Genomic DNA, 22,850 nt, shown 5'->3' with positions numbered 1-22,850 from the left:
TCATTCCACGCGTACGTGCAGGGTATTGCGGACTGGCGCCAAAACGTAATAAGCCCGTGCCCAATCTGTGCGAGAGCTGCTGTGTTTACAGACTATTGTCATTTAGATTCATATTTTTTTATTATTGTTTTAAAATCAGTGTTAGTTTGTGCCACCCAGGCCTCCGTAGCCCCGGCTGGGTAAGGCCTCTTGCACACGAACGTTTTTTATTTTTATTTTTTTTCCGTTTACATTTTGTTTTTTGCGTTCCGTATACGGAACCATTCATTTAAATGGATCTGCAAAAAAAACGGAAGTTACTCCATATGCCTTCCGTTTCTGTTTTTCCGTATTTCCGTTCAAAGATAGAACATGTCCTATTATTGTCCGCATAACGGACAAGGATAGTACTGTTCTATGAGGGGCCAGCTGTTCCGTTCCACAAAAAATGGAATGCACATGGACGTCATCCGTATTTTTTGGGGATCCGTTTTTGCTGACCGCAAAATACTGAAAAAGCCATAGGGTCGTGTGCAAGAGGCCTAAGGGAGCTCACCAGTGTGATTTGCATCCAGTAGATCTACAGCAGTGGTCTCTAACCTGTGGTGCTAAACTACAGCTCCCATCGGCCACTGGGGGTTGTAGTATTGCAACGTTTAATCTAGAGCCACAAGCTATTGCTAGGAGGTCATTTACTGTGTTCTTTGGGGGGTTTGCTGGTATCGCGGGGGAGGGGGTAAGTAGACTTGTGTATTTTGTCCTGTAATCATGAAACATATTTATTATATAGCGATCCAATAAAAGAACAAAGTGTATATAAAATAAATTTAATGCATCACCACTTAAGGGTTGTGTTTCTGCGTCTTTTTGTGTTTGCACACAGTGTATGCTTCTCCTCCGGGACGGTGTAAAGCTGGGGGGCAATACACCTGTAGGTGGCACTAGAGAGGCAGTTACACCTCTAGAGAATCTGACTGGAAGGAAAACCAGTGGCTGGCAAGAGCTTCTCCAATGTGATTGCATTATAGTCGGGGAGCCTATAGGTGGCGCTAGAGCGGGGATTAGAAACTTCAAGCTGTTCTGAAATGAACTACTACTCCCAGAATCCTCTTTTCACTTCTCTGCGAGTTACAAGAACAATGTGCAAGTAAGTCCATGCTGGGAGTGATAGTTTCATAGCAGCTGGAGTGCCGAAGGTTGCCGATACCTACACTAGAGAGACAGTTTCTGTTCTTCTAGAGCAGGGATGCTCAACCTGCAGCCCTCTAGCTGTTGCAAAACTACAACTCTCAGCATGCCCTAATAGCTGTACGTTGTCCTGGTATGCTGGGAATTGTAGTTTTGCGACAGCCGGAGGGCCGCAGTTTGGGCATCCCTGTTATAGAGAATTTGCATGCATTTCCCCAGGGTGCATTGCCTACAGCGGCTGGATCTCCACAATGAAAACCAGTACCTTCCAATATTTTCTCCTCTGGGATTGTATAACAGCTGGGGAGCCGGCCAGAGGTGGCGCTACAGAGCTTCCTTTCGTCTGTTGGAAAGCTAATTTGCATACAGTTTCCCAAGGTACAATGCCTACAGCGGCTGGATCTCCACAATGAAAACCAGTCCCTTCCGAGAGCTGTCCCCCCCCCCCCCCCCCCAAAGTCTGTACGTTTCTCCCCCTGGGATTGTATATTTCTTGAGGGCTATATATCATCTTCAATAAAATTATATCTGTTTATCGGAAAGTTGGGTGACAGCAACCATTAGTAATGGTGGTGTATTGCGCAAGCCGATGTGACAGCTGGGCCTGTGATTGCAGCGGACACGGGACCAATTCACTTCCTGGTCCTGCTGGGAACGGAGCAGTGGAGGGAACGCGGACAGGTTGTCCTGGTATGCTGGGAATTGTAGTTTTGCAACAGCCGGAGTGGGGTTTATTTTATGTTAAGGGACACAGGTTAGGACCCCAGGGATTGTGAGCTGCACCGCCATACAACCCCTTTGAGCCTACTAGTAAGGCCCCTTTCAGACGAGTGAGTATGCGGCAGCTCCTGTCCTGACCTCCCAGCACTGCGGGGGTCGCATAGCATTATATTGGTTTATGATGCTTTGTAACCCTTAGGCCCCTTTCACACGAGCGAGTTTTACCCTCACCCATGACGGCACCCATGTGACTAGGACCTCCATATACAGGACAGAAAACTTGAAGAGATAAAATGGTTCACACCCCCACCACGCCTCAGTTCAGGTTTCCTGTCCTCTGGGTAGGAGGTACCTGAGGAGCTCTGGCTCCTACCGTTGCTTGGTTCTCACCTCGGGAGGCTGGGGAGGTCCGGGTCTACTACACCATAAAGAGACCTATCCCTGGCGGCGCCAGTCTCCTGGGGGAGCCGCTGCCCGAGCCTGCTCTTCCTCCTGCCTCCTTACAAGCCTCATTGGGGAGCCGTGTTCAGGCGGCTTCCGGTCCATTGCAGCGAGGTGCCTGGCGTCCCGCATCCAAGATGGCAGTGCGTGCTTGTCTGCCGTTGCGCTGGGACGGCCCCTTCCGGCTCAATGATGTAATTTCCGGGCGCTGGGCCGGAAGAGGTGTGGGCATCCTCATGTACTGCATCTCAATACAGAGCGCTGCCCAGAGTCTTTACCAAAGTAGTAGCAGCTTTTGTAAGACTGTCTGGAATTACGCTAGTGCCCTACCTGGACGATTTTTTAATAGTCTCTCAATCAAAAGAGAGACTAGAAAAAGATGTAAAATTCTTTGCAAAATCTAGGATGAAAAAAATCATACCTGATTCCGTCTCAAGTTTGCGTTTTCTTAGGAATTCAGCTGGACTCCCGTCTGCAAAGAAGTTTTCTTCCGCTTCCAAGAAAGGAGTCAGTCAGGGAACAAGTATGGTCAGTCTTCCTTTCTTACCAGTGTACTTTCAGGGAAGCAATGGCGGCACTCGGGCAGATGACATCAGCGATTCCAGCAGTACATTATGCACAGATCCACTCCAGAGAGCTTCAGGCAAACACCCTAAAATCCTGGGGGGGACGGCACCCCTTATTCCTTGGATCAGTTTTTCCACCTTTCTTCAAAGACAAGACTCTCCCTGTTGTGGTGGACAATTCTGGAGAATCCGCAGGGGTTCCATGGACATTTCTAGACCCAACTATAATTACCACAGACGCCAGCCCTTGGGGTTGGGGGGCCCACTCCCAGAAACAGGTGCTGGCAGGGGAGATGGGACTTGAACACAAGGAAAGCATCTTCCAATTTCAAGGAGTTAAAGGCAGTAGAGATGGCACTGAAGTTGGCTATACCAGAGGTAAAACACGGGAAGATTGTCTTCTATTCCGACCATTCTACAGCAGTGGCCTACATAAACCGTCAAGGGGGAATGAGATTCCCTTCACTTTTACTTCTATGCCAGAAGATCTTTTATATAGCAGAGGAGATGAGGCTTTTTCTGTCCGCAGTGCATCTGAAGGAGAACGTCAAAGCAGACTTCCTAAGTAGAGTCTCCTTAAAACAAGGAGAATGGTGTCTAAACAAAGACATTTTTTTGCGAATAGTCCAGAGGTACGGTCTTCCCACAGTGGACCTTTTTGCCCCAAGAGCCAACAGAAAATTAGAGAGGTTCTTCTCCCTCAACCATTTGGACGGCCCGTTAGCAATAGACGGGTTAGCACAGGAATTGGGCTATGTCTTCCCTCCATTTTGCCTTATTCCCCAGGTATTAAAGAAAATAGAGGGGGCCTCGTTTATCCTGATGGCTCCAATGTGGCCAAAGAGGTCCTGGTACTCCAGTCTAAGGATGGCAGTAGAGCCTCCATGGACCCTTCCGTTGCAGGAGGATCTTTTGTACCAGGGTCCGCTAGTCCTTCCCAGCCAAGAAATTCTCCATCTCTCGCTGTGGATTTTGAAAGGAAGTTTGGTCTAGAAGGGGATTATCTGCCAAAGTAGTCTCCACTATGCAGAAGAGTAGGAAGGTGGTTACCTCAATAAAATATAACAAAGTTTGGAATGTTTTTTAAGTCTTCTTAAGACATCGCCCAGACCCCTTTAAGTCTCCTGAAATACCAAAGATCCTAGAGTTTTTGCAAGCGGGGCTAGACAGGAATCTTAAAGCATCTACATTGAAGGTCCAGGTAGCTTCTTTTAAGTTATTTCCTTGATTCCAGATTAGCAGATCATCCATGGATTAAGAGATTCTTGTCGGCAGCATCAAGAATGCGCCCTTCTTTAAGACCCTTGTCTTTCCCCTGGGATTTGAATACGGTCCTTCCGGTTTTATCACAAAAGCCGTTTAAACCATTAACTGAGATTTCTATAAAAATGCTTACTTTCAAAATGGCCTTCCTTCTAGCTATAACCTCTGCTAGACGGGTTTCAGAAATTCAGACCTTCTCTGCCTTCCCTCCCTATACTACCATTTTAGAAGGTGATTATTAGACCGCTTTCAGCCTAAGGTGGTCTCCGATTTTCATAGAAGTCAGGATGTGATTCTTCCCTCCTGTCCAAATCCAACCAATATGTTGGAAGAAAGATTCCATTCCCTGGATGTCAGTAGGTGTTTAGTATTTTACCTAGACTCTACATCCACTTGGAGAATAGATGAGAATCTCCTTATTCAGTTTTTGGGTAGAGCTAGAGGTCGCAAAGTCTCTACTAGTGTTATTGCTAGATGGGTTAAGAATTCTCTTTCCCTGACTTATTCTTCCCTTAGCCGGACTCCTCGTTCGGGGCTCTTTCCACTAGATCTGTGGCGGCCTCTTGAGCAGATGCTTCTCTGGCCCAGATATGCAGAGCTGCTATTTGGAGCTCTCCCCATAACTTTTTTAGACATTACAGACTGCATCTTGCTACAAGCTGTAGTCCCCCCCCTAAAAAATGTTATCTTATAATTTAGTCTCACATGGGGGGAGTGGAAAACAATAATTACTCTTAACGGTAATTGTTTTTCTTGAAACGGCACCCCAAATATTTCCCTCCCTACAAAAAAAAAAAGAAAAAAGGGAGATATATACCATATTTTTCGCCCTATAAGACGCACCTGGGCTTTTAAGGAGGAAAATAAGAAGAATTTTTTTTTTTTTAACCAAAAGGTGTGCTTGTGGTGGGTTTTGAACTACCGTAATGGTGGTCTGTGGATGACACTGTTATGGGGGATCATTGTGGGGCCATCTGTGGATGACGCATATATAGCATCTTATGTGTCATCCACAGATCCCCCATAAGTGTCCCTGTGATGCTGCTAAAATAGCAGTGCGTCTTATGGGGCAAATGCGGCGACCGTCCGGTGAATATGCTGAGAGGGAGGAGGGGCTGGTGGCCGACATCTGTTTCTGTAATGGCAGCGGGGCCCGGTGCAGTCACTGTATTCTACTACACCGGGCCCCGCTCTCTAGTATACGGTAATCATATCTAACTTGTGGCTATTGTTTAAAGTATTCCTATCATCTTAAAGCTAGCGCTGTACTACTTACAACTACCGTAACTTCTTGGCAGTCAGGAGGCCGGGCGGGCGCTCGTAGCGTAGCTTACTACTCTCACTGCGCCGCCTGCCTGCTTCATTCATAAAGTGGGCGACGCAGGCGCAGTAAGCTACGCTACGAGCGCCCGCCCGGCCTCCTGACTGCCAAGAAGTTACGGTAGTTGTAAGTAGTACAGCGCTAGCTTTAGGATGATAGGAATACTTTAAACAATAGCCACAAGTTAGTAGGTGTAGCAAAATACAGTGACTGCACCGGGCCCCTGCTGCCATTACAGAAACAACAGACGCTGGCCCCCAGCCCCTCCTCCCTCTCAGCATATTCACCGGACAGTCACAGCAGTCGCCCCCATAAGACACACCACTTTTTTGGGGGGGGGGGGGGGGGGGTCTTATAGGGTAAAAAATACGGTATATAATATATATAGTAGCTGGTAAAGTTACTTTCCTACAAGATATTATTAGAGATAGAATTTACCCGACTGGTTCTCTTCGTTACCACTTTGTGTGTTGGTTTCTGTTTTCAACCTTCTTGTTCTTGGTGGTCGTCGCGCCTGCGGAGCTCCTTTTTTATTAGAATCACTGAGGTGTGGTGGGGATGTGAACCGTTTTATCTCTTCAGGTTTCCTGTCCCCGATTGGAAGGTCCTAGTCGCATGGGTGCCGTCGTGGGTTTCAAGAAAAACAATTGCCGGTAAGAGTAATTATTGTTTTCCGCACGGGTGCGATGCGTGACGTGAACGCATAGCACCCGCACTGAATCCTGACCCATTCATTTCAATGGGTCTGTGTACATAAGCGTTGTTTTTCGCGCATCAGTTCTGCTTTGCGTGAAAATCGCAGCATGTTCTATAGTCTGCGTTTTTCACCAGCCTTGGCCCCATAGAAGTGAATGGAGCTTCAGTGAAAAACGCATTCCATCCGGAAGCAAGTGCGGGTGCGATGCGTTTTTCACTGATGGTTGCTAAGAGATGTTGTTTGTAAACATTCAGTTTATCACGCGCTTGAAAAAAAAAAAAAAACACATCAAAACGCATTGCACCCGCGCGGAAAATAAACTGAACACAATCGCAGACTGAACTTGCTTGCGAAATGGTGCGAGTTTCACTGAAAGCATCTGCAACGCAGACGGAGCTAATCAGTCATAGGCCCCTTTCACACGAGCGTGACGAATTAGGTCCGGATGCGTTCAGTGAAACTCGCACCATTTTCAAGCAAGTTCAGTCCGTTTTGTCTGCGACTGCGTTCAGTTTTTTCCGTGCGGGTGCAATGCGTTATGATGCGCGTGAAAAAAAAAAAAACGGAAGGTTTACAAACAACTTCTCCTAACAACCATCAGTGAAAAACGCATCGCACTTCACTTGCTTGCGATGCAATGCGTTTTTCATGCAGCCCCATTCACTTCTATGGGGCCAGGGCTGCGTGAAAAACGCAGACTATAGAACATGCTGCGATTCTCACGCAACGCAGAACTGATGCGTGAAAATCAACGCTCATGTACACGGACCTATTGAAATGAATGGGTCCGGATTCAGTGCGGGTGCGTTCACGTCAGTTCTGGAATGTATTGTAGAACACTGACAGCATTATGCAAGTGTTACACAGCATCATAAATCATTATAATACTACGCGACCCCGGCAGTGCTGGGAGGTCCGGACGGGAGCCGTCTCACACTCGCGCTGCCATTCCGGAGCGTGGAATTCGCTCGTCCGCAAGTGGCCTAAAGCTTCCGCAGTATACGTCACACATACCCATAGACACTAGTACATACCAAGGAGAAACATATACCGTGCAGTTTACCCCAAAAAAATCTTCCAACTCTGCTATTTCTGTACTCAAGGGGCGCCTCTGATAATCTGGCCCCTTGGTGGTCCCGAGAGTGGCAGATTATCGGAACGTTGCTGCTTAGTGAATAGGATCCATTCCTCCATTATACACATGTGTTAGACTAGAATAAGAATCGTCTGCAGCGTCTTGGCTTTTCCATCATTTATATTTTATTATAACAAAAATTGTACAGTGGAATATTCTACATAAATGCGTCAGAAAAGCGACCTCTCTGCAAAAAAAATAAAAATAAAAAAAAAATAAAAAAATAAAATGGCCGAGCGCCTGTCACCTCAGATCAGAGATTCACCGGGGGCTTCCAGAATTAGAAAAAGACTAGATGGCGTAAAGAGTGCCCCACCAGGCCGGATGTGGTAGCGCACGTCAATGGAACTGATCTGCAATACCAGACACAACCTGTGCCCAGGTGTGGCGCTGTTTCTAGAAGAAAGCAGCCTGTGTTTTCTAATCCTGGAGTCCACCTACCCCATAAACTCACTGTATGCCACGAGTATATACACTGCGCAGATGTGTTCACATTTCACCTCTATTACCAGGAGAAGATACCGGTCTGCTGCCATGATTTCTATAGATCTGTGTAGGCCCATCCTTGTGGCCCTCTGGCTGTTACAGAACTACAACTCCCAATATGCTGAAGGTTGTACTTTCGCAGCGGCTAGAAATCTATTTACTGTAGGAGTGTCCACCAATATGGCGGCGAGACCTGTCTGTTCCATGGGGGCCGTTAGTTACTCCAGAGCGTTACAGGCGGAATATTCTGGCCAACGCCGGACTCGCAGCCATTCCAGACTAATGGACATTTGCTATAAAAAAAAATATATAATTACACCCCCCCCCCCCCCAATATGTCTGTTCCATAGCCGTCTGTGAGCAATGGCGCCACCTTCAGGCCGTCTCCCTTAGAAATTATTCCCCTTGAGTCTTGCTTTTTATAACACAATTACCTAATACACAAGACCAGCTGCTGCAAAATTATAACTCCCAGCATGTTCTGATAGCCACTGGCTGTCCAAGCATGCTGGGAGTTGTAGTTTTGACACTGCAGTAGAGACCAACTAGGTGTAATAATGACTGACTATCCTACAGTGCCTTCACCTGCCTACAGGGGGCGCTGCTGGGCTCACACCCCGGTATAGACGCATGGAGACATATTAGAAATGTGGTCCGACACGGAGAGCGGCAGGATCAGTCGCCAACACCGCCGTCACTCAGCTACATACAGACCCCGACTAAGGGGCACCGTAATGGGGAGAGGCGCCTTTAAAGATGGGGGGGGTGTCCATGAAGGCCTGAACCATTTCAGATGATCTGAAACTACAACTCTCAGCATGCCCCGACTGCTGCAGATTCCTGACCACTGACTTAAGACATATCATAGAGCCGAGTTGGGTGGAAAATTTCTTATTCAGTTCTTAACCCTTTAATAGATTTATTCTTGCTGTCGGTGAATGGAAACCACGGCGTTTGCATTTCCAGAGGCCAAGAACCTGTCCTAAATCACTGACCCCGGGTGCAGGGCTCGATACGTCTCAGATACAATGCCTGCGTCATGATCGGGGGTCAATTATTTTGCCCCTGGCTCCTATTCATTGACAGCAAACTGGGATCTTGAAAGCGATGATGTCTTAGGAAAAATTCTGGTGGAGTAAGACGACCCAAATTTATTAAGACGGACAGGCTGTCAAACGGGTGGCCCCAGCCCGTCCACTAAGCCCCACACACTTTTTTTTTTTCAAGTGTTAGCACACACAAAGTCACAGGTTTTTGCCCAAAATAAGTCTTATGCAAAAAAAATTCAAAAGATACCAGAAACCAAATTAGAAAGCTTCAAAATGGAAAATTCCTTTTAGAGGACTAGGACGCTTCTGTTTGGTGCAGTAAACAGGGCTTGTCCGCTGTACAATTCTGAAAAACCTTTACTCTGAACCTTGCCGTCCCTCTGTTACTCCTACTCGCAACCACAGGCAGCACGGTGTACACGCACCCCACTGACGAGGAACGTGGTAACAACCACGTGCAATAGGATTCCTAACATTTCCAGAAGGAGTAACAGAGGGACCTCACAAGAGAGAAGAGCTGCCACATTCAGCTTATATAGTGTAGACTCGATCTCGATGAGCACAGACACAAGAAACGTAAGTATTGATGGCGGTCACCGGTTGTAATGTCCTGGAGGGGCGGGGTGAAGATGGCCGCTCGCCCGCGGTACCGTCTCCTGCTACACAAGGTAATTAAATAAAATCAGTATGTTAATTACAAGAATCAGCTTTGTCCCTTCATCCCTGTGCCAGCCAATGGAGTGAAAGATCAAGCCTTTTGTTAAGGGGGTCCGGCCAGGGGGCATCACAGGATGGGGGGGGTGATACTCCGGTCTGTGGAGTCTTAGTGCACGATTGTGGGGTCCGCTTTCCCGGTGCATTGACTGAGCCCGGCGAGCATGCACTCGCACGGCAACCGGTCAGACTGTGGTCATTGCGCAGGGGTGGAAGGTGGAGGAAATGCCGCCTGTAAAGTGGCCAGATCGCGGGCATCCGCTGCGGCGTACAAATTACTCTGTCCTAACATGGAGAGCGCCATCCGCAGGGTGCTCCAGATGTTGTCCGACATGGCTCCTCCATGGCCACCGCTCTGCTGCTGCATGCCGAGCGCCTCTATGAAATGCTCCACCGCCTCCCTGCAACAAGCATCAAGGGGGGGATAATGAGATGCAAGAAGAAAATAAATAAAGGGTGTGTAAACTTTAGCAATTACTTTTTTTTGTATATTTTTTTTTTTACTTCTCCAAGAAAACTAAATGGAATAAAAAGCAAACAATTTGCATAAAAATAAATGTTGCATGTACCTATTGGTCTCCATGGTTACAGACTACAAACCCACCGTCATGTGTAACTCCGCCTCCTCTACTGTCTGTAGCTCATCAAGAAGAGGAGACAAAATGGAGTAACACGACTGCAAGATCAGACGCAGGGTCTGCAGCTCGTGGAGGTTTTTGGTTAATTTTGTAACTTTTATTTTTTTGCATTGGAGCAATAAAAAGATTGGAAAAAAATAAAATAAGTATTCATACCCTTGGGATACATGCACACGTTCAGGATTCATGTGCGGAAAATCTGCACTGAAATCCACAGGCAAATCAGTGCGGTCAATCCGCATCAATTGGTGCACGCGGATTTTACTAAGTGAATTAAGAAAATCCGGTCAGGAAAAATAAAATAAACTGACATGTTGGGAATTTTAAAATCCGCATTGTGTGCATTGAGAATTTCGGATTCTCCTAGAATACAATGTGCAAGACCTACGGTGCGGATTTTTCGCACGCAATCCTGATCGTGTGCATTTAGACACTAGGATATTCCTCCTCACCTGTGCGCCCCCAGATTGATACAGGCGATGCCCAGGTTGTATCGGGAGCGTATAAAGCCCGGTTGCAGTTGCAGTGCCCGCCGGTACGCCTCCACCGCAGCCTCGCTGTCATTACCATTGGCCAGAGTGGCTCCCAGCTTATTCCACAGCAGATAGTCCTGCAGAAGAGATGGCGGCATTACCACAGACATCCCAGTGCTCGTCCTCACAGCACAAATCACTCTCCTGTCTGTATAGTTTGTTACAATGTATCAGTGCAGGTAAAAATGGAGAATTAGCTAGACGAGATACAACTGTAACAAACACTCAGCTTTGACAACTATTTGAAGCGCCAGTTTTCAGCGGCTAAGAAGAAGTTGAAACGTTTTTTGAGCGAGCCATATCTGCACAATAATTGGTGACTTAGCGAACATGGAAGTTAATAAATTTGGCGCATCTTACTCCAGAATCCTTCATATTAAGGCCGCCATTTTAAACAATGGTCTTCATAAATATGAGCAGGTGCAAGCACCCTGTGCGCGCCATGCAGAAAAAAATACAAGCACCCTGTGTGCGCCATGCAGAAGAAAATACAAGCACCCTGTGTGCGCCATGCAGAAGAGAATACAAAGGTCAAGCAGCGCTAAGATATATGCAAACAAGTTGCATTTTTGCCATTTTACTTTGCATTACTTCTGTATTTACTATGCTTGTCAAGGTGAGTTCTTAGCAATTTAAAAGTAATGCAAATATCACATGTTTGCACAAGTATTAGCACCCGCAGGGCACTGCTGCATCGTTGAGTACAGTCTTATTCTCAGCATCTCACTGCGTTCTACTCCCGGCCACACTCACATCCGGCTTCTGACTCAGCGCGGCCGTGAAACAGTCGACGGCTTTCTGGTACTCCCCGCTTAGGTTAAAGAGAACTCCAAGTCCACACTGAACATCCGGATCCACTTGACTCGGGTCCAAACGGACGGCGGCAAGGAACAACTCCCGAACCTCGGAGAACAGGGTGCTGAAAGCAGAACGACAGCGGGGGTCATTTACTATCAGATATATACGCGGATATCCGTCACCTCGACTTTTCCCCCGCTCACGTTAGGTCTAATAAAAGGCATAGAAAGTGTTCTAAATCTACGTCAACAAGGGAGCTGGCCTAGAGTTAGACCGGTGGTGGATGCGACAAAGTTATAAAGAGGCCCCGACCTCTACATCACTTCGGCGGATCCACCGTCAACGCATGGGGTCTAAAACAGTTGTCTTAATAAATGACCCCCATTATGTCTATAGGATTGTTCTACTGCCTAATGGCAGCGAACGAGAACACTAGACCAGGCATGCTCAACCTGCGGCCCTCCAGCTCCAAAACTACAACTCCCAGCATGCCCGAACAGCCTACAGCTATCAGCCTACAGCAGGGCATTGTGGGAGTTGTAGTTTTAAAACAGCTGGAGGGCCGCAGGTTGAGCATGCCTGCACTAGACAATCCTCGCCCGCATCCTCCACCAAACAATACCTGCCGTCCCTGTCTGTGCTTGCTGACAGTGTATGGAAACAATCTTACATCCACAGGTAGAAAATCTGTCCTGCCCCAATACTTTGAGGGTTTTGTGAAGTAAACCGCCTGGTGATACATTTTTTACCTGCACTGATACATTGTAACAAAGTACGAGACTAGAAGGGACATTTGTGTCGATGATGTAGCAAACACTCAGGTGTCAAAAGGATTAGATCTATCCACGTGATCAACCTTGTAGGTTCTAAAATCACTGACAGCAAGCAGAGAACTTGATAAAGCTTAGGAATTTAAAAGGATTGTCCGATTCAGAAAAAAATATTTTTAGAGGTGGGTCCCCCTTTAAGGACCCTCATCTATTATCCAGAGTGACTAGAGTGTCTCTCTGGAGGACGCGACACGTCCATTCATCACATGGACAGCCAACTGGTTTAAAAATGGAAAAATGTGTAATACAGCATTTCACCTGCGGGGGTGCTGCAGGGAAACTGAACACTTACTCCCGGAGATCACAGCCGATCACTAGGGTTCCTTCTCACAAACGTGTTTTAGTAAGGGTTCATGCACACGAACACGTGCTGCCCGTTCCGTGCATTGGGTCCCCAATGCATGGGCAAAGTCCGCGTGGCTGGCACGGACAAGTTCTATTTTTTTTGCAGTGGGGAGGCAAGGACTGAAAAGCCACGTAAGCACCCCGTAGTGCTTCTATGGCCTTCCACTCCGTGCCTCCGCACCGTATCTTCTGGATTCAAGTGAATGGGTCCACATTCGTGATACAGTGCGCACACGGCTGGTGCCCGTATATTGCGGACCTGCTGTTTGTGGGCCGCAATACGGGCACTGGCTGACAACGGCCGTGTGCATGAGCCCTAAGTTCAGGCATAAAACTGGGTGGCTGACATGAACTTGCCCTTTAAGATGTGCTTTGACCCCATCTAAATCCTTTCAACCCCTGAGTTTTGGTTCTTCTGCCTCACTGGGGGTCGGGGGACTCACTAATTCGGTCAGGTCTTACCTCTGCCACCCGATCAGCCTCCTAGGGCAGCAAATTGCACCGAATAGACTCCCAACATATCGACAGATCTCGGCCTTTACTCACTCAGACAGTAACGTCCCCAAGGACTTCTTTCTGGAAGCTTCTCCGGCGTCGGTCTCCTCCTTCACCAGGTGGTTGTACCTGGGGTTGTGCCGCAGCCACTCCCGCAGAGTCTCACAAGCTTGCTGCTGCAGGCATTCATTGGTGAAACTAACCGCCAGCGCCATCAGGGCGTTCAGATTGTCCGGCTTCAGCTCCAGGCACCTGAGGTTGAAATCTACATGATAATCCACCCATACAGAAGAGAGATGGAGAGACAGTCCAGGAGGATAAGAGACCTCACCTGCGGAGAGCGCTGATAGCCGCCAGCTCCTGTTCGTTTTCTGCTTGAGTGGTGCCCAAATATTGCCAGGCCTGGAAGATACAGGGGAATAAATGATGGCAGCGATCAGCGGCACCACCCTATAATACCCCAGCAGGATCCTCAAGACCGTAGCTATAGGGGATGCAGAAGTAGGGCACAGTAGGTGGGGGGGGGGGGTTTACAGATATCAAACAACTCACTATCAGAAGGACCCCATTGTAAAGCACCCTAGATCTCAGCAACCTAGACTTATAGTTATGATTAGAGCAAAAGAGTCGGAGGTTGCACTTAAAGGGGTTCTTCACCAATGTGCCTTCCAGCCTTGCATTAATAGTAAGCAAGTGGTTCTCCGTGAGAACATGAATACCACCGAGAGGTCACACGAGTGCTACAGGTGCACAGCGAGGACCAACCCCTTTAACACCAGGTAAACCTGAATGTGGGTCAGAGGTGAGCATTGCCGAGTCGTGTCTGTCATGTGGTTGGTACTTTGGTCCGAACAGTTAATGTGTGAACAGTCAGGACTAATCCAGTGTTTGCAGATTACACAGAGCGTTTTCCTGTCTGCACTGAAATGTGTGGGGGCAGCCATTACTCCGAGACCCCGTATGGACCCAGGAATCCAAGATCTTCCTTTACCTCCATGTGCTTGGGTTCTCTGTTTACGGCAATCTCAAAAAGTCTCACTGCACTAGGGAGGTCTCCTTCCTGAAGACGATTTAGACCTGCCTGAAACGGCTGCGCCTCATCAGAGAAAGGATTGTCGTCCTCAAACACGTATCCCTAGAAGAAGACAAAGTCGAGACGCCATACAAGAAAACAAAAAAAACAAGATGAATCCAGTGTCCATCACTTAATATATCTTTATTGAAGTCCTGACACAGAGCTCCAAATCTTCTGCACAAAGAGTGAAATATTATTCTGACTGCCTGCATTCACTACTACATACAGATATATACAGCCACCACTAGAGGGAGCTCAGGAGATTACTACATACAGATATATACAGCCACCACTAGAGGGAGCTCAGGAGATTACTGCATACAGATATATACATCCACCACTAGAGGGTGCACAGGAGATTACTGCACACAGATATATACAGCCACCACTAGAGGAAGCTCAGGAGATTACTGCATACAGATATATACAGTCACCACTAGAGGGAGCTCAGGAGATAACTGCATACAGATATATACAGCCACCACTAGAGGGAGCTCAGGAGCTTACTATATACAGATATATACAGCCACCACTAGAGGAAGCTCAGGAGATTACTACATACAGATATATACAGCCACCACTAGAGGGAGCTCAGGAGATTACTGCATACAGATATATACAGCCACCACTAGAGGAAGCTCAGGAGATTACTACATACAGATATATACAGTCACCACTAGAGGGAGCTCAGGAGCTTACTACATACAGATATATACAGTCACCACTAGAAGGAACGCACTACATACAGATATATACAGCCACCACTAGAGGAAGCTCAGGAGATTACTACATACAGATATATACATCCACCACTAGAGGGTGCACAGGAGATTACTGCACACAGATATATACAGCCACCACTAGAGGGAGCTCAGGAGCTTACTGCATACAGATCTATACAGTCACCACTAGAGGGAGCTCAGGAGATTACTGCATACAGATATATACAGCCACCACTAGAGGGAGCTCAGGAGATTACTGCATACAGATATATACAGCCACCACTAGAGGGAGCTCAGGAGATTACTGCATACAGATCTATACAGTCACCACTAGAAGGAGCTTGAGAGCTTAATATATACAGTCACCACTAGAGGGAGCTCAGGAGATTACTGCATACAGATACAAACAGCCACCACTAGAGAGAGCACAGGAGATTACTATATACAGATATATACAGCCACCACTAGAGGGAGCTCAGGATCGTACTGCATACATATATACAGCCACCACTAGATGGAGCTCAGGAGATTACTGCATACAGATACAAACAGCCACCACTAGAGAGAGCACAGGAGATTACTATATACAGATATATACAGCCACCACTAGAGAGAGCACAGGAGATTACTATATACAGATATATACAGCCACCACTAGAGGGAGCTCAGGAGCTTTCTCACTACTGCTTACACACAATGAGAACAATCAGCAGGAGCTCCCTCTAGTGGTGGCTGCAGGCAGCCAGAATTTAATCTTCTCACTCTGTCTTTGCTGGGGATTTGGATCTGTGTATTAGCAGGTCAGTCAGTCACCTTATCGTAAGACTTGGCAGACAAGTCCTGAAAATCTGACAGCCATGGATGGGCCTCTGCGTCCCTCTTGGCCATCTCCTCCCATTCTTCTTGAAGTTTGTCCCAGAAATCAACATCAGCCTGTTAAGGAAAAATTCGGAGCTGCGGTGAAACTCGCCCCAAAACACTGAAAGTCCGCTCTTTGGGGGGGGCGATACTTGCCAGACTCCTCCCCTCACCCCGTTACGGTATCTTCACAGTGACCTCTAACCTATGGCTCTCCAGCTGTTGAAAAACTACAACTCCCAGCAGCTGTCAAGGCTTGCTGGGAGTTACAGTTTTTCAAACACTGTAGACCCACATGCTGATAACCAATGTCCTATAGGTTCAGCTATATCACACCCACGTCCCTTTCCGTCACAGCAGGCAATCGTTTGCTGAAATACTCTGTGCTGCTGCCAACTTTTTTTTTTTTTACCTCCACTGAAGCCTTTGCAGACTCAAACTCTTTCTCCATGGGGGTGAACTGATCGACCCACTGTTCAGAGACGGCCTGCGGAGAGGACAATAAGGTCAGCTATGTCAGGGACAGACAGCGCAATATCCACGTACGTGAGGCTAAAGCGGCAGCACGGCACACAGACATCCCAAGTGGCAGGAGGGTGCAGAGAAGCCCGCCAGCTGGGTGAGAGCCACCACTCTATGAACAGGGAAACCAGGCGCAGCAAGTCATGGGTGCGTGTGAAACGTGATAAATCCCCTCCGCCATCGATTCACATCCTCGCGGGAAAGACGTTCAGCCCAAAAAAATATATAACACTCCTCTTGCCATCTCTCACATTAATCAGCAGAGGGCGATAGTGAGCACAGGTGAAAGCTGCCTGGGTATGAAATCAGTGCCCTCCTAGAGCATCATGAATAAAAATATTAAAAAAATAAATAAAAATACATTTTGAAAAAATATTTAAATATAAATATTTTTTTCCCCCGGAATTTATAGAAGATCACACCCATGCTTTACTGAGCCCTGGAAGCGCATGGATATACAGTATAGTGGTGGTCTCTTGTGAAACTACAACTCTCAGCATGCTCCAACATCCTCCTGCTGAACTGATGGTTGCAGTTTCAGGACATCTGGACGCAGACCACCAGTGTACAGATCAGTTAGAGGATTTCCAGCTCTATGTAAATACAATTCTGCACTTTTCTGCTTGCTGTCAGTGAATGAGAGCATACTTGTTCACATGCAGAAACTGAAAAGCTATCTCACAGCTGAGGGTTTGTTACCGTTGCATCCAAACAATCCTCTGAGCTTTCTCTCCTATCCTGACAGCTCGTTACAATGTATCACTGCAGGGGGGAATAAATAAATAAATAAACAAAATGTATCGACAAGATTATCCAGACCCTCAGCTATAGATCTCCAGCCTCTGTGTGTGAACTAGAGTGTTCCCTTTCGCTGCCAGCAAGCAGAGATCTTGAAAACCGGTGAAGAATTGAAACCCGGTATATTTGAAAGTTGCAGAATGTTTTTTTTACACCGACTGCCGTGAATTTACATAAAACTGGACAATCCCTTTAAGCAAGACGATAGATCTCACTGCGCCTCTCCTTCACCCCCCACACCCCGCAGTGCGGGTCACTACCTGCTCTTGTATAAACTGTTCTGACCACTGCTCTGCCTGCGAGACCGTCTGGGAAGGAGCGCTCGGATTCTGCGAGAGAGACACCTCCCCGTCTCCTATCTTCCTCACAAATTGTAAGAACTGACGGAGAAAGAGAGAGAGACGGAGACAGCGACACGTGTGAAGATGGACGAAGGGGGGGTTGTACATTATATGATCTGGGGGCTCGAGCTTGCAGTTGCACTTAAAGGGGTTGTCTGACCCTAAAAACATTTTTTATTGAGGGCTCGGGAACTGTTCAGCAGAACTCACCTATTCAATACCAGCGACCGCTTCTTCCCAAGCAGCACAGCCGCCACGTGTGACAGGGGACACATCACCGCCACGCACAGTGAACGGCTGCAGCCACGCACATGACCACGGACGGGATGTACAAGCAGCACAGCCGCCACGTGTCACAGGGGACACATCACCACCACGCACAGTGAACGGCTGCAGCCACGCACATGACCACGGACGGGATGTACATTGAACAGTCGAGTGCATTATTTCCCCCCTTTTTTGTTAAACACTTTCTCGGCCCTCGCTAAAATTTTGGGTTCAGAAAACCCCTTTAAGAGGTTCCACTTTATGCCTCTCCATAGCAGGGATATAGCCATCCTTCCCTGTATACTCTACAAGCATTAGAATTAGAGAGGAGCGAATGAAATTCGTTCGCGTTTTGATTGGTGGTAAAAGGCGAATTGCGTTACGGATTCCGTTACCACGGACCATAACGCAATTCTATGACGGAATGCATAATGGAATGCCTTTAGAGGCATTCCGTGATAATAGAAGTCTATGGGCTGCGAAACGGATCCGTCCCGTTTCCGTTATGCAGGAGAGGACTCCCCTGCATAATGGGAACGGGACGGAGATCCGTTTTGCAGCCCATAGACTTCTATTATCACGGAATGAATAACGGAATGGCTCTAAAGGCATTTCGTTATAGAATTGCGTTATGGTCCGTGGTAACGGAATCCATAACGCAATTCGCCTTTTACCAGCAAACGAAGCGTGAAACGAATTTCAAAATATGAAAATTCGCTCATCTCTAATTATAATGATAAACCGAAGGTCTCTATGCTGCCACCCTGTGGACATTACAGGTACTGCAAGGAAAAAAATAATGGTATAGAAATAGGAAGAAAACACTGTTCCAATTATTGCTACAATCACAAAATATTGGAGCAGTCATCCCATGGCGGAGGGGGAAATCCAGCCAAAAAAAAAATATATATATATAAAAAATAATAATTATTGCATGCATAAATAGGGATCACAGTGGAGGAGACCACCTTTGGACCCGTCATAGATTTAGAGTTTTACACGCAGGGATTTCCAGTGAACAGTCTACAGTTTTGGAAGGCGCAGGACAACTGAGCTTATGGAGACCACCGTGTCTCCATGACAAGCAGATCGTCAATTTTTTGTGAGTCTTCCCTACAATTAATTCTTGAATATATTTTATAGCACACAGCTCCAAATCCTCTGCACAGATACAGCATTAAATGAAAAAAATTAAATAAAAATCAGTTGGCCACCACTAGAGGGAGCTCAATGCATTCCTAATACACATTAAACTCAATTATGACGACTGTATGCAGTGAGCTCCCCCTGGTGGTGGCTGCAGGCAGACGGTTTAACTATGTATAAGCAGGGGAAAACTGAGCTCTAACCCCTCGGAAGATATATTCAGAAAATAATTAGCACAGCATGTGGGGAACATAGTGTTAAAAGACAGAGGTTCATTTTAAATCCGGATAATGAATTGGGAGAAGAAGAGAAAAATGAGGCATAAATGGAGGTAAGTGATGTGAACCAACCTACCACCCTCCTGCACCCCTCCCTGTACCTGGCTGTTCGTTAGTTTGGGGTCTGTGACTTGGGAAAGAAGAGATTTTGCTTCCCTCTGTAAGTCGTCTTCAGGTTGGTACTCTTCACTCCTGCACAGGGAGGAGAACTGATTAGCAATTAAAGGGGACCCATCACCAATGACAATGATGGGAGTCATTGCTCTACAGGGAAAATGGGAGCCTTGAACTCACTCCTGCTGCCTGGAACACTCCCACAATACTGGTCATGTGACACTTTCTAGCCAATCACACAGTAAGTTATTTGGGAGTTCTGCATCGGTATCAGGAACGGTTTTAGGGCTTTCATCTTCACTGCAGTGGACCCCCCCCCACACACACACACACACACGGCGACATGTCCCTTTAAGAGGGTTTGTGTCTTCTCACCATTTTTCTGCCATCGCTCCTTCGCTTTCTCCCAACCACAGTTTCTCCTCCGATTGCTGGAGATATTCCTCTGCCCAGCGAGAGGGGGATGAGTGGGGGTCTGGTAAGAGAGAAGAGAATTCACATTAGGGACACATATTTGCGTCACATGTAGCAGAGGTAGTGCACACATAAGAGGTGATCCACCTTAAAGTGAACCCTCAACAGCGACATCTACAAACTGTCCATAATGTGATAAAGGCTCCATTACAGGGGCGACGCTGCGGGCCGCCTCCATTACAGGGGCGACGCTGCGGGCCGCCTCCATTACAGGGGCGACGCTGCGGGCCGCCTCCATTACAGGGGCGACGCTGCGGGCCGCCTCCATTACAGGGGCGACGCTGCGGGCCGCCTCCATTACAGGGGCGACGCTGCGGGCCGCCTCCATTACAGGGGCGACGCTGCGGGCCGCCTCCATTACAGGGGCGACGCTGCGGGCCAGCTCCATTACAGGGGCGACGATGCGGGCCAGCTCCATTACAGGGGCGACGATGCGGGCCAGCTCCATTACAGGGGCGACGATGCGGGCCAGCTCCATTACAGGGGCGACGTTGCGGGCCGCCTCCATTACAGGGGCGACGCTGCGGGCCAGCTCCATTACAGGGGCGACGCTGCGGGCCGCCTCCATTACAGGGGCGACGCTGCGGGCCGCCTCCATTACAGGGGCGACGCTGCGGGCCAGCTCCATTACAGGGGCGACGATGCGGGCCAGCTCCATTACAGGGGCGACGTTGCGGGCCAGCTCCATTACAGGGGCGACGTTGCGGGCCTCCACTGTTGCAGACACCCCGATTACACCTGACAGCAGGGGGAGCAGATGACTTACCTGCCTGTTCTATGAACTCCCGGCTCCAGTCCTCTTCCTCTACCGCTGGTTCTTGCTGTAGAAACTCATCAGTCCAGTGTTCAGACAGAGCAAGATCTGCAACACCAGGAGCTACAGGATGAGCAAGAAGAGACATAATATAATTACCCGCTGCAGTACCCCCCTCCCTCCAGTGCCATGTGTGGTCACCCATCCTCACAGTGCCATGTGTGGTCACTCATGTGCCCATCTGTGTACAGATCTGCTTCGGCCTTTTAGGACTCATCAGCTTTCTGGTCATAGGTGGGTACTGTTCTTATGAGGGTCCAGGATTAGAAAAACATGGCTGCCTTCTAAAAACAGCGCCACCGCTGTCCACAGGTTGTGTGTGGTATTGCAGCCCAATCCCTATTCACAACAGTGGAGCTGAGCTGCAATACCAGACACAACCTGTGGACAGAGGTGGTGCTGTTAGAACTAAGCAGCCATGTTTTTCTAATCCTGCACATTCTGCAGATACTTTGTGTTTCAATAACTCTGCTTGCTGACGCGCTCTGTGCACTGCTGCACAGGCTGTGTCGGGCGCCATATGTATGGAGATAGTCCCCATGTTGCAAGCAATGGCACAGAAGCACGTAAGTTCTTCTAAAAATAAAGTTTCCACTCACTGACATCAAGCAGAGATCTTGGAAACCATGAAAGTATGGCAGACAGCCGGAGATCTGAGCGTGTCCCTTACCTCGGAGGGGCTCAGGGCGGAAACTGCTTTGCTCGATTTGCTGCATCTCTGCCAGGAGGCCGTCCATCTTGAAGGTGTGAGGGGCTCGAGCGTGCAGGGAGGGCGCGCGGGACTGCAGGAACTCCGACACCAGCTGAGGAGAGAGCGAGAGGGGACGATGGAGGAGCGCGCGCCGGCACGCATCATATTCAGCCACTACACATCCTGGGAAAGCTGGGTGATGACCGATAGGGTGGCATGCTAGTTCCCGCAGGTGTCAAAGAGCCTTTACCAAATAGGAGTCTGGGACAGAGGACTGTGGGGGCGGCAGCCATATTGGCTTTCACCCAGCTTTCCCAGACACTGATATAAACGTGTTAATGTAAGTATTCAAACCCCTTAAAGGGCCAGTACACCTAAAGTCAGCAGCTTATAATAGTGCGGGGGCTGATAACACCTACAACAGCACAGCGGGTGGGCTTCAGGTTTCCTGTCGCTTTAAGAGGGCGTCGTGCCCGGTGGGTGAGCGGTAAGTACTCACCTCATCTTCTGTAGCTTCTCCGAGAGGCTTCGAGATCTGCCCCAAAAAAAAACAAGTGACAGCCATTACTATTAGCCTAACGCGCTTTGCCTTTCAGTTACGCACTATTTTCAAGATCTCTGCTTGCTGTGAGTGAATAGAACACTTCCAGAGGCTGAGAAATCAGACCTAATCTTTCTCGCAATTGTAACGAACCCTCACCTGTGAGAAGTGTGAGGTCAGGACAGGGTTACGGCCTCTGGAAGGCGATAGTAATGTTTCCATTCACTGTCAGACAGCAGAGTATTCAAAAATGGTGACATACAAAGTACATTAGGAAACCTGCAGGCCTATTACGCTCCATTGTTGAGCTGGGGCTTGTAGTTCACCAGGCGGGGTAGTGAACTACATGGAGGTGCACACCCAGCGCGCACAGACGCCCCCTCCTCCCCCGGGTTCACTTACAGCGGGGGCCCCCGGGGGCCAGGCCACACTAGGCAATCCTTCCTGCCGCAGACCCTTGTCCTGGGTGAAGTGACCGGTCAGCTTCATCAGGGGATTCGCCCCCCCACATTCCGTGTCCACCAGTCCACGCATCGCCATGGCAACGGCCTGCAACATGGAGACAGCAACATGTGAGAAACAGGTCCCGTCCCCCAGACATGACGGTCTCCCCAACATCCCCCTGCCTCACCTGATGTCTCCTCTCGTCTGTCTCAGGAGGTCTCTGCCATGGATCTGTCTCTTCCTGTGAGTCTCAGAGTCAGAGTTCAAGGGGAGGAGAGACAGTTAAAGGTACAGAGATCAGGGGGAGGAGAGAGAGACAGCCAGAGTCAGGGAGAGAGGAGAGAGAGACAGCCAGAGTCACGGAGAGAGGAGGGAGAGACAGCCAGAGTCAGGGGGGTGAAGGGAGAGACAGCCAGAGTCAGGGAGAGAGGAGGGAGAGACAGCCAGGGACAGGGGGGTGAAGGGAGAGACAGCCAGAGTCAGGGAGAGAGGAGGGAGAGACAGCCAGAGTCACGGAGAGAGGAGGGAGAGACAGCCAGAGTCAGGGGGGTGAAGGGAGAGACAGCC

At 48.4% G+C, this 22,850-nt stretch overlaps 1 protein-coding gene across 2 annotated transcripts; it reads right to left on the bottom strand.

Moving 5' to 3' along the window:
* Nucleotides 1-8,114: 8,114 nt before the first annotated feature.
* PEX5 (peroxisomal biogenesis factor 5) lies at nt 8,115-22,650 on the bottom strand. 2 transcript variants are annotated; one of them, XM_044296875.1, is made up of 16 exons: nt 22,471-22,650; nt 22,242-22,388; nt 21,798-21,833; nt 21,278-21,410; nt 20,560-20,670; nt 19,695-19,794; nt 19,307-19,397; nt 17,434-17,553; nt 16,266-16,340; nt 15,809-15,928; nt 14,190-14,333; nt 13,530-13,600; nt 13,250-13,450; nt 11,484-11,649; nt 10,650-10,807; nt 8,115-9,960 (listed from the first exon to the last, which is right to left on the bottom strand). In XM_044296875.1, the coding sequence occupies exons 2-16, from the start codon at nt 22,377-22,379 to the stop codon at nt 9,756-9,758; spliced, it is 1,869 nt and encodes a 622-aa protein (XP_044152810.1). In that variant the 5' UTR covers nt 22,380-22,388; nt 22,471-22,650; the 3' UTR covers nt 8,115-9,755. The 2 variants fall into 2 exon arrangements, with proteins under 2 accessions (XP_044152810.1, XP_044152811.1); XM_044296876.1 differs by lacking the exon at nt 17,434-17,553 and having other exon boundaries at nt 22,471-22,649.
* Between the last annotated feature and the right edge of the window lie 200 nt (nt 22,651-22,850).

Source organism: Bufo gargarizans, chromosome 6 (assembly GCF_014858855.1).
Source record: "Bufo gargarizans isolate SCDJY-AF-19 chromosome 6, ASM1485885v1, whole genome shotgun sequence".
NCBI lineage: Eukaryota > Metazoa > Chordata > Amphibia > Anura > Bufonidae > Bufo > Bufo gargarizans.
The sequence above is the reverse complement of the archived record's forward strand: the minus strand, read 5'-3'. Positions and strand labels throughout refer to the sequence as shown.

Bases quoted from the DNA above. Each gene is read 5' to 3' on its own strand.
- PEX5 (XM_044296875.1), bottom strand. From the start codon at position 22,379: ATGGCGATGCGTGGACTGGTGGACACGGAATGTGGGGGGGCGAATCCC. The intron at 16,341-17,433 runs GTAGTGACCCGC...TCCTCTCCGCAG, and splicing joins AACAGTTTATACAAGAGCAG to GCCGTCTCTGAACAGTGGGT. The intron at 14,334-15,808 runs GTGACTGACTGA...GTCTTCTTCTAG, and splicing joins CTGCCAAGTCTTACGATAAG to GGATACGTGTTTGAGGACGA.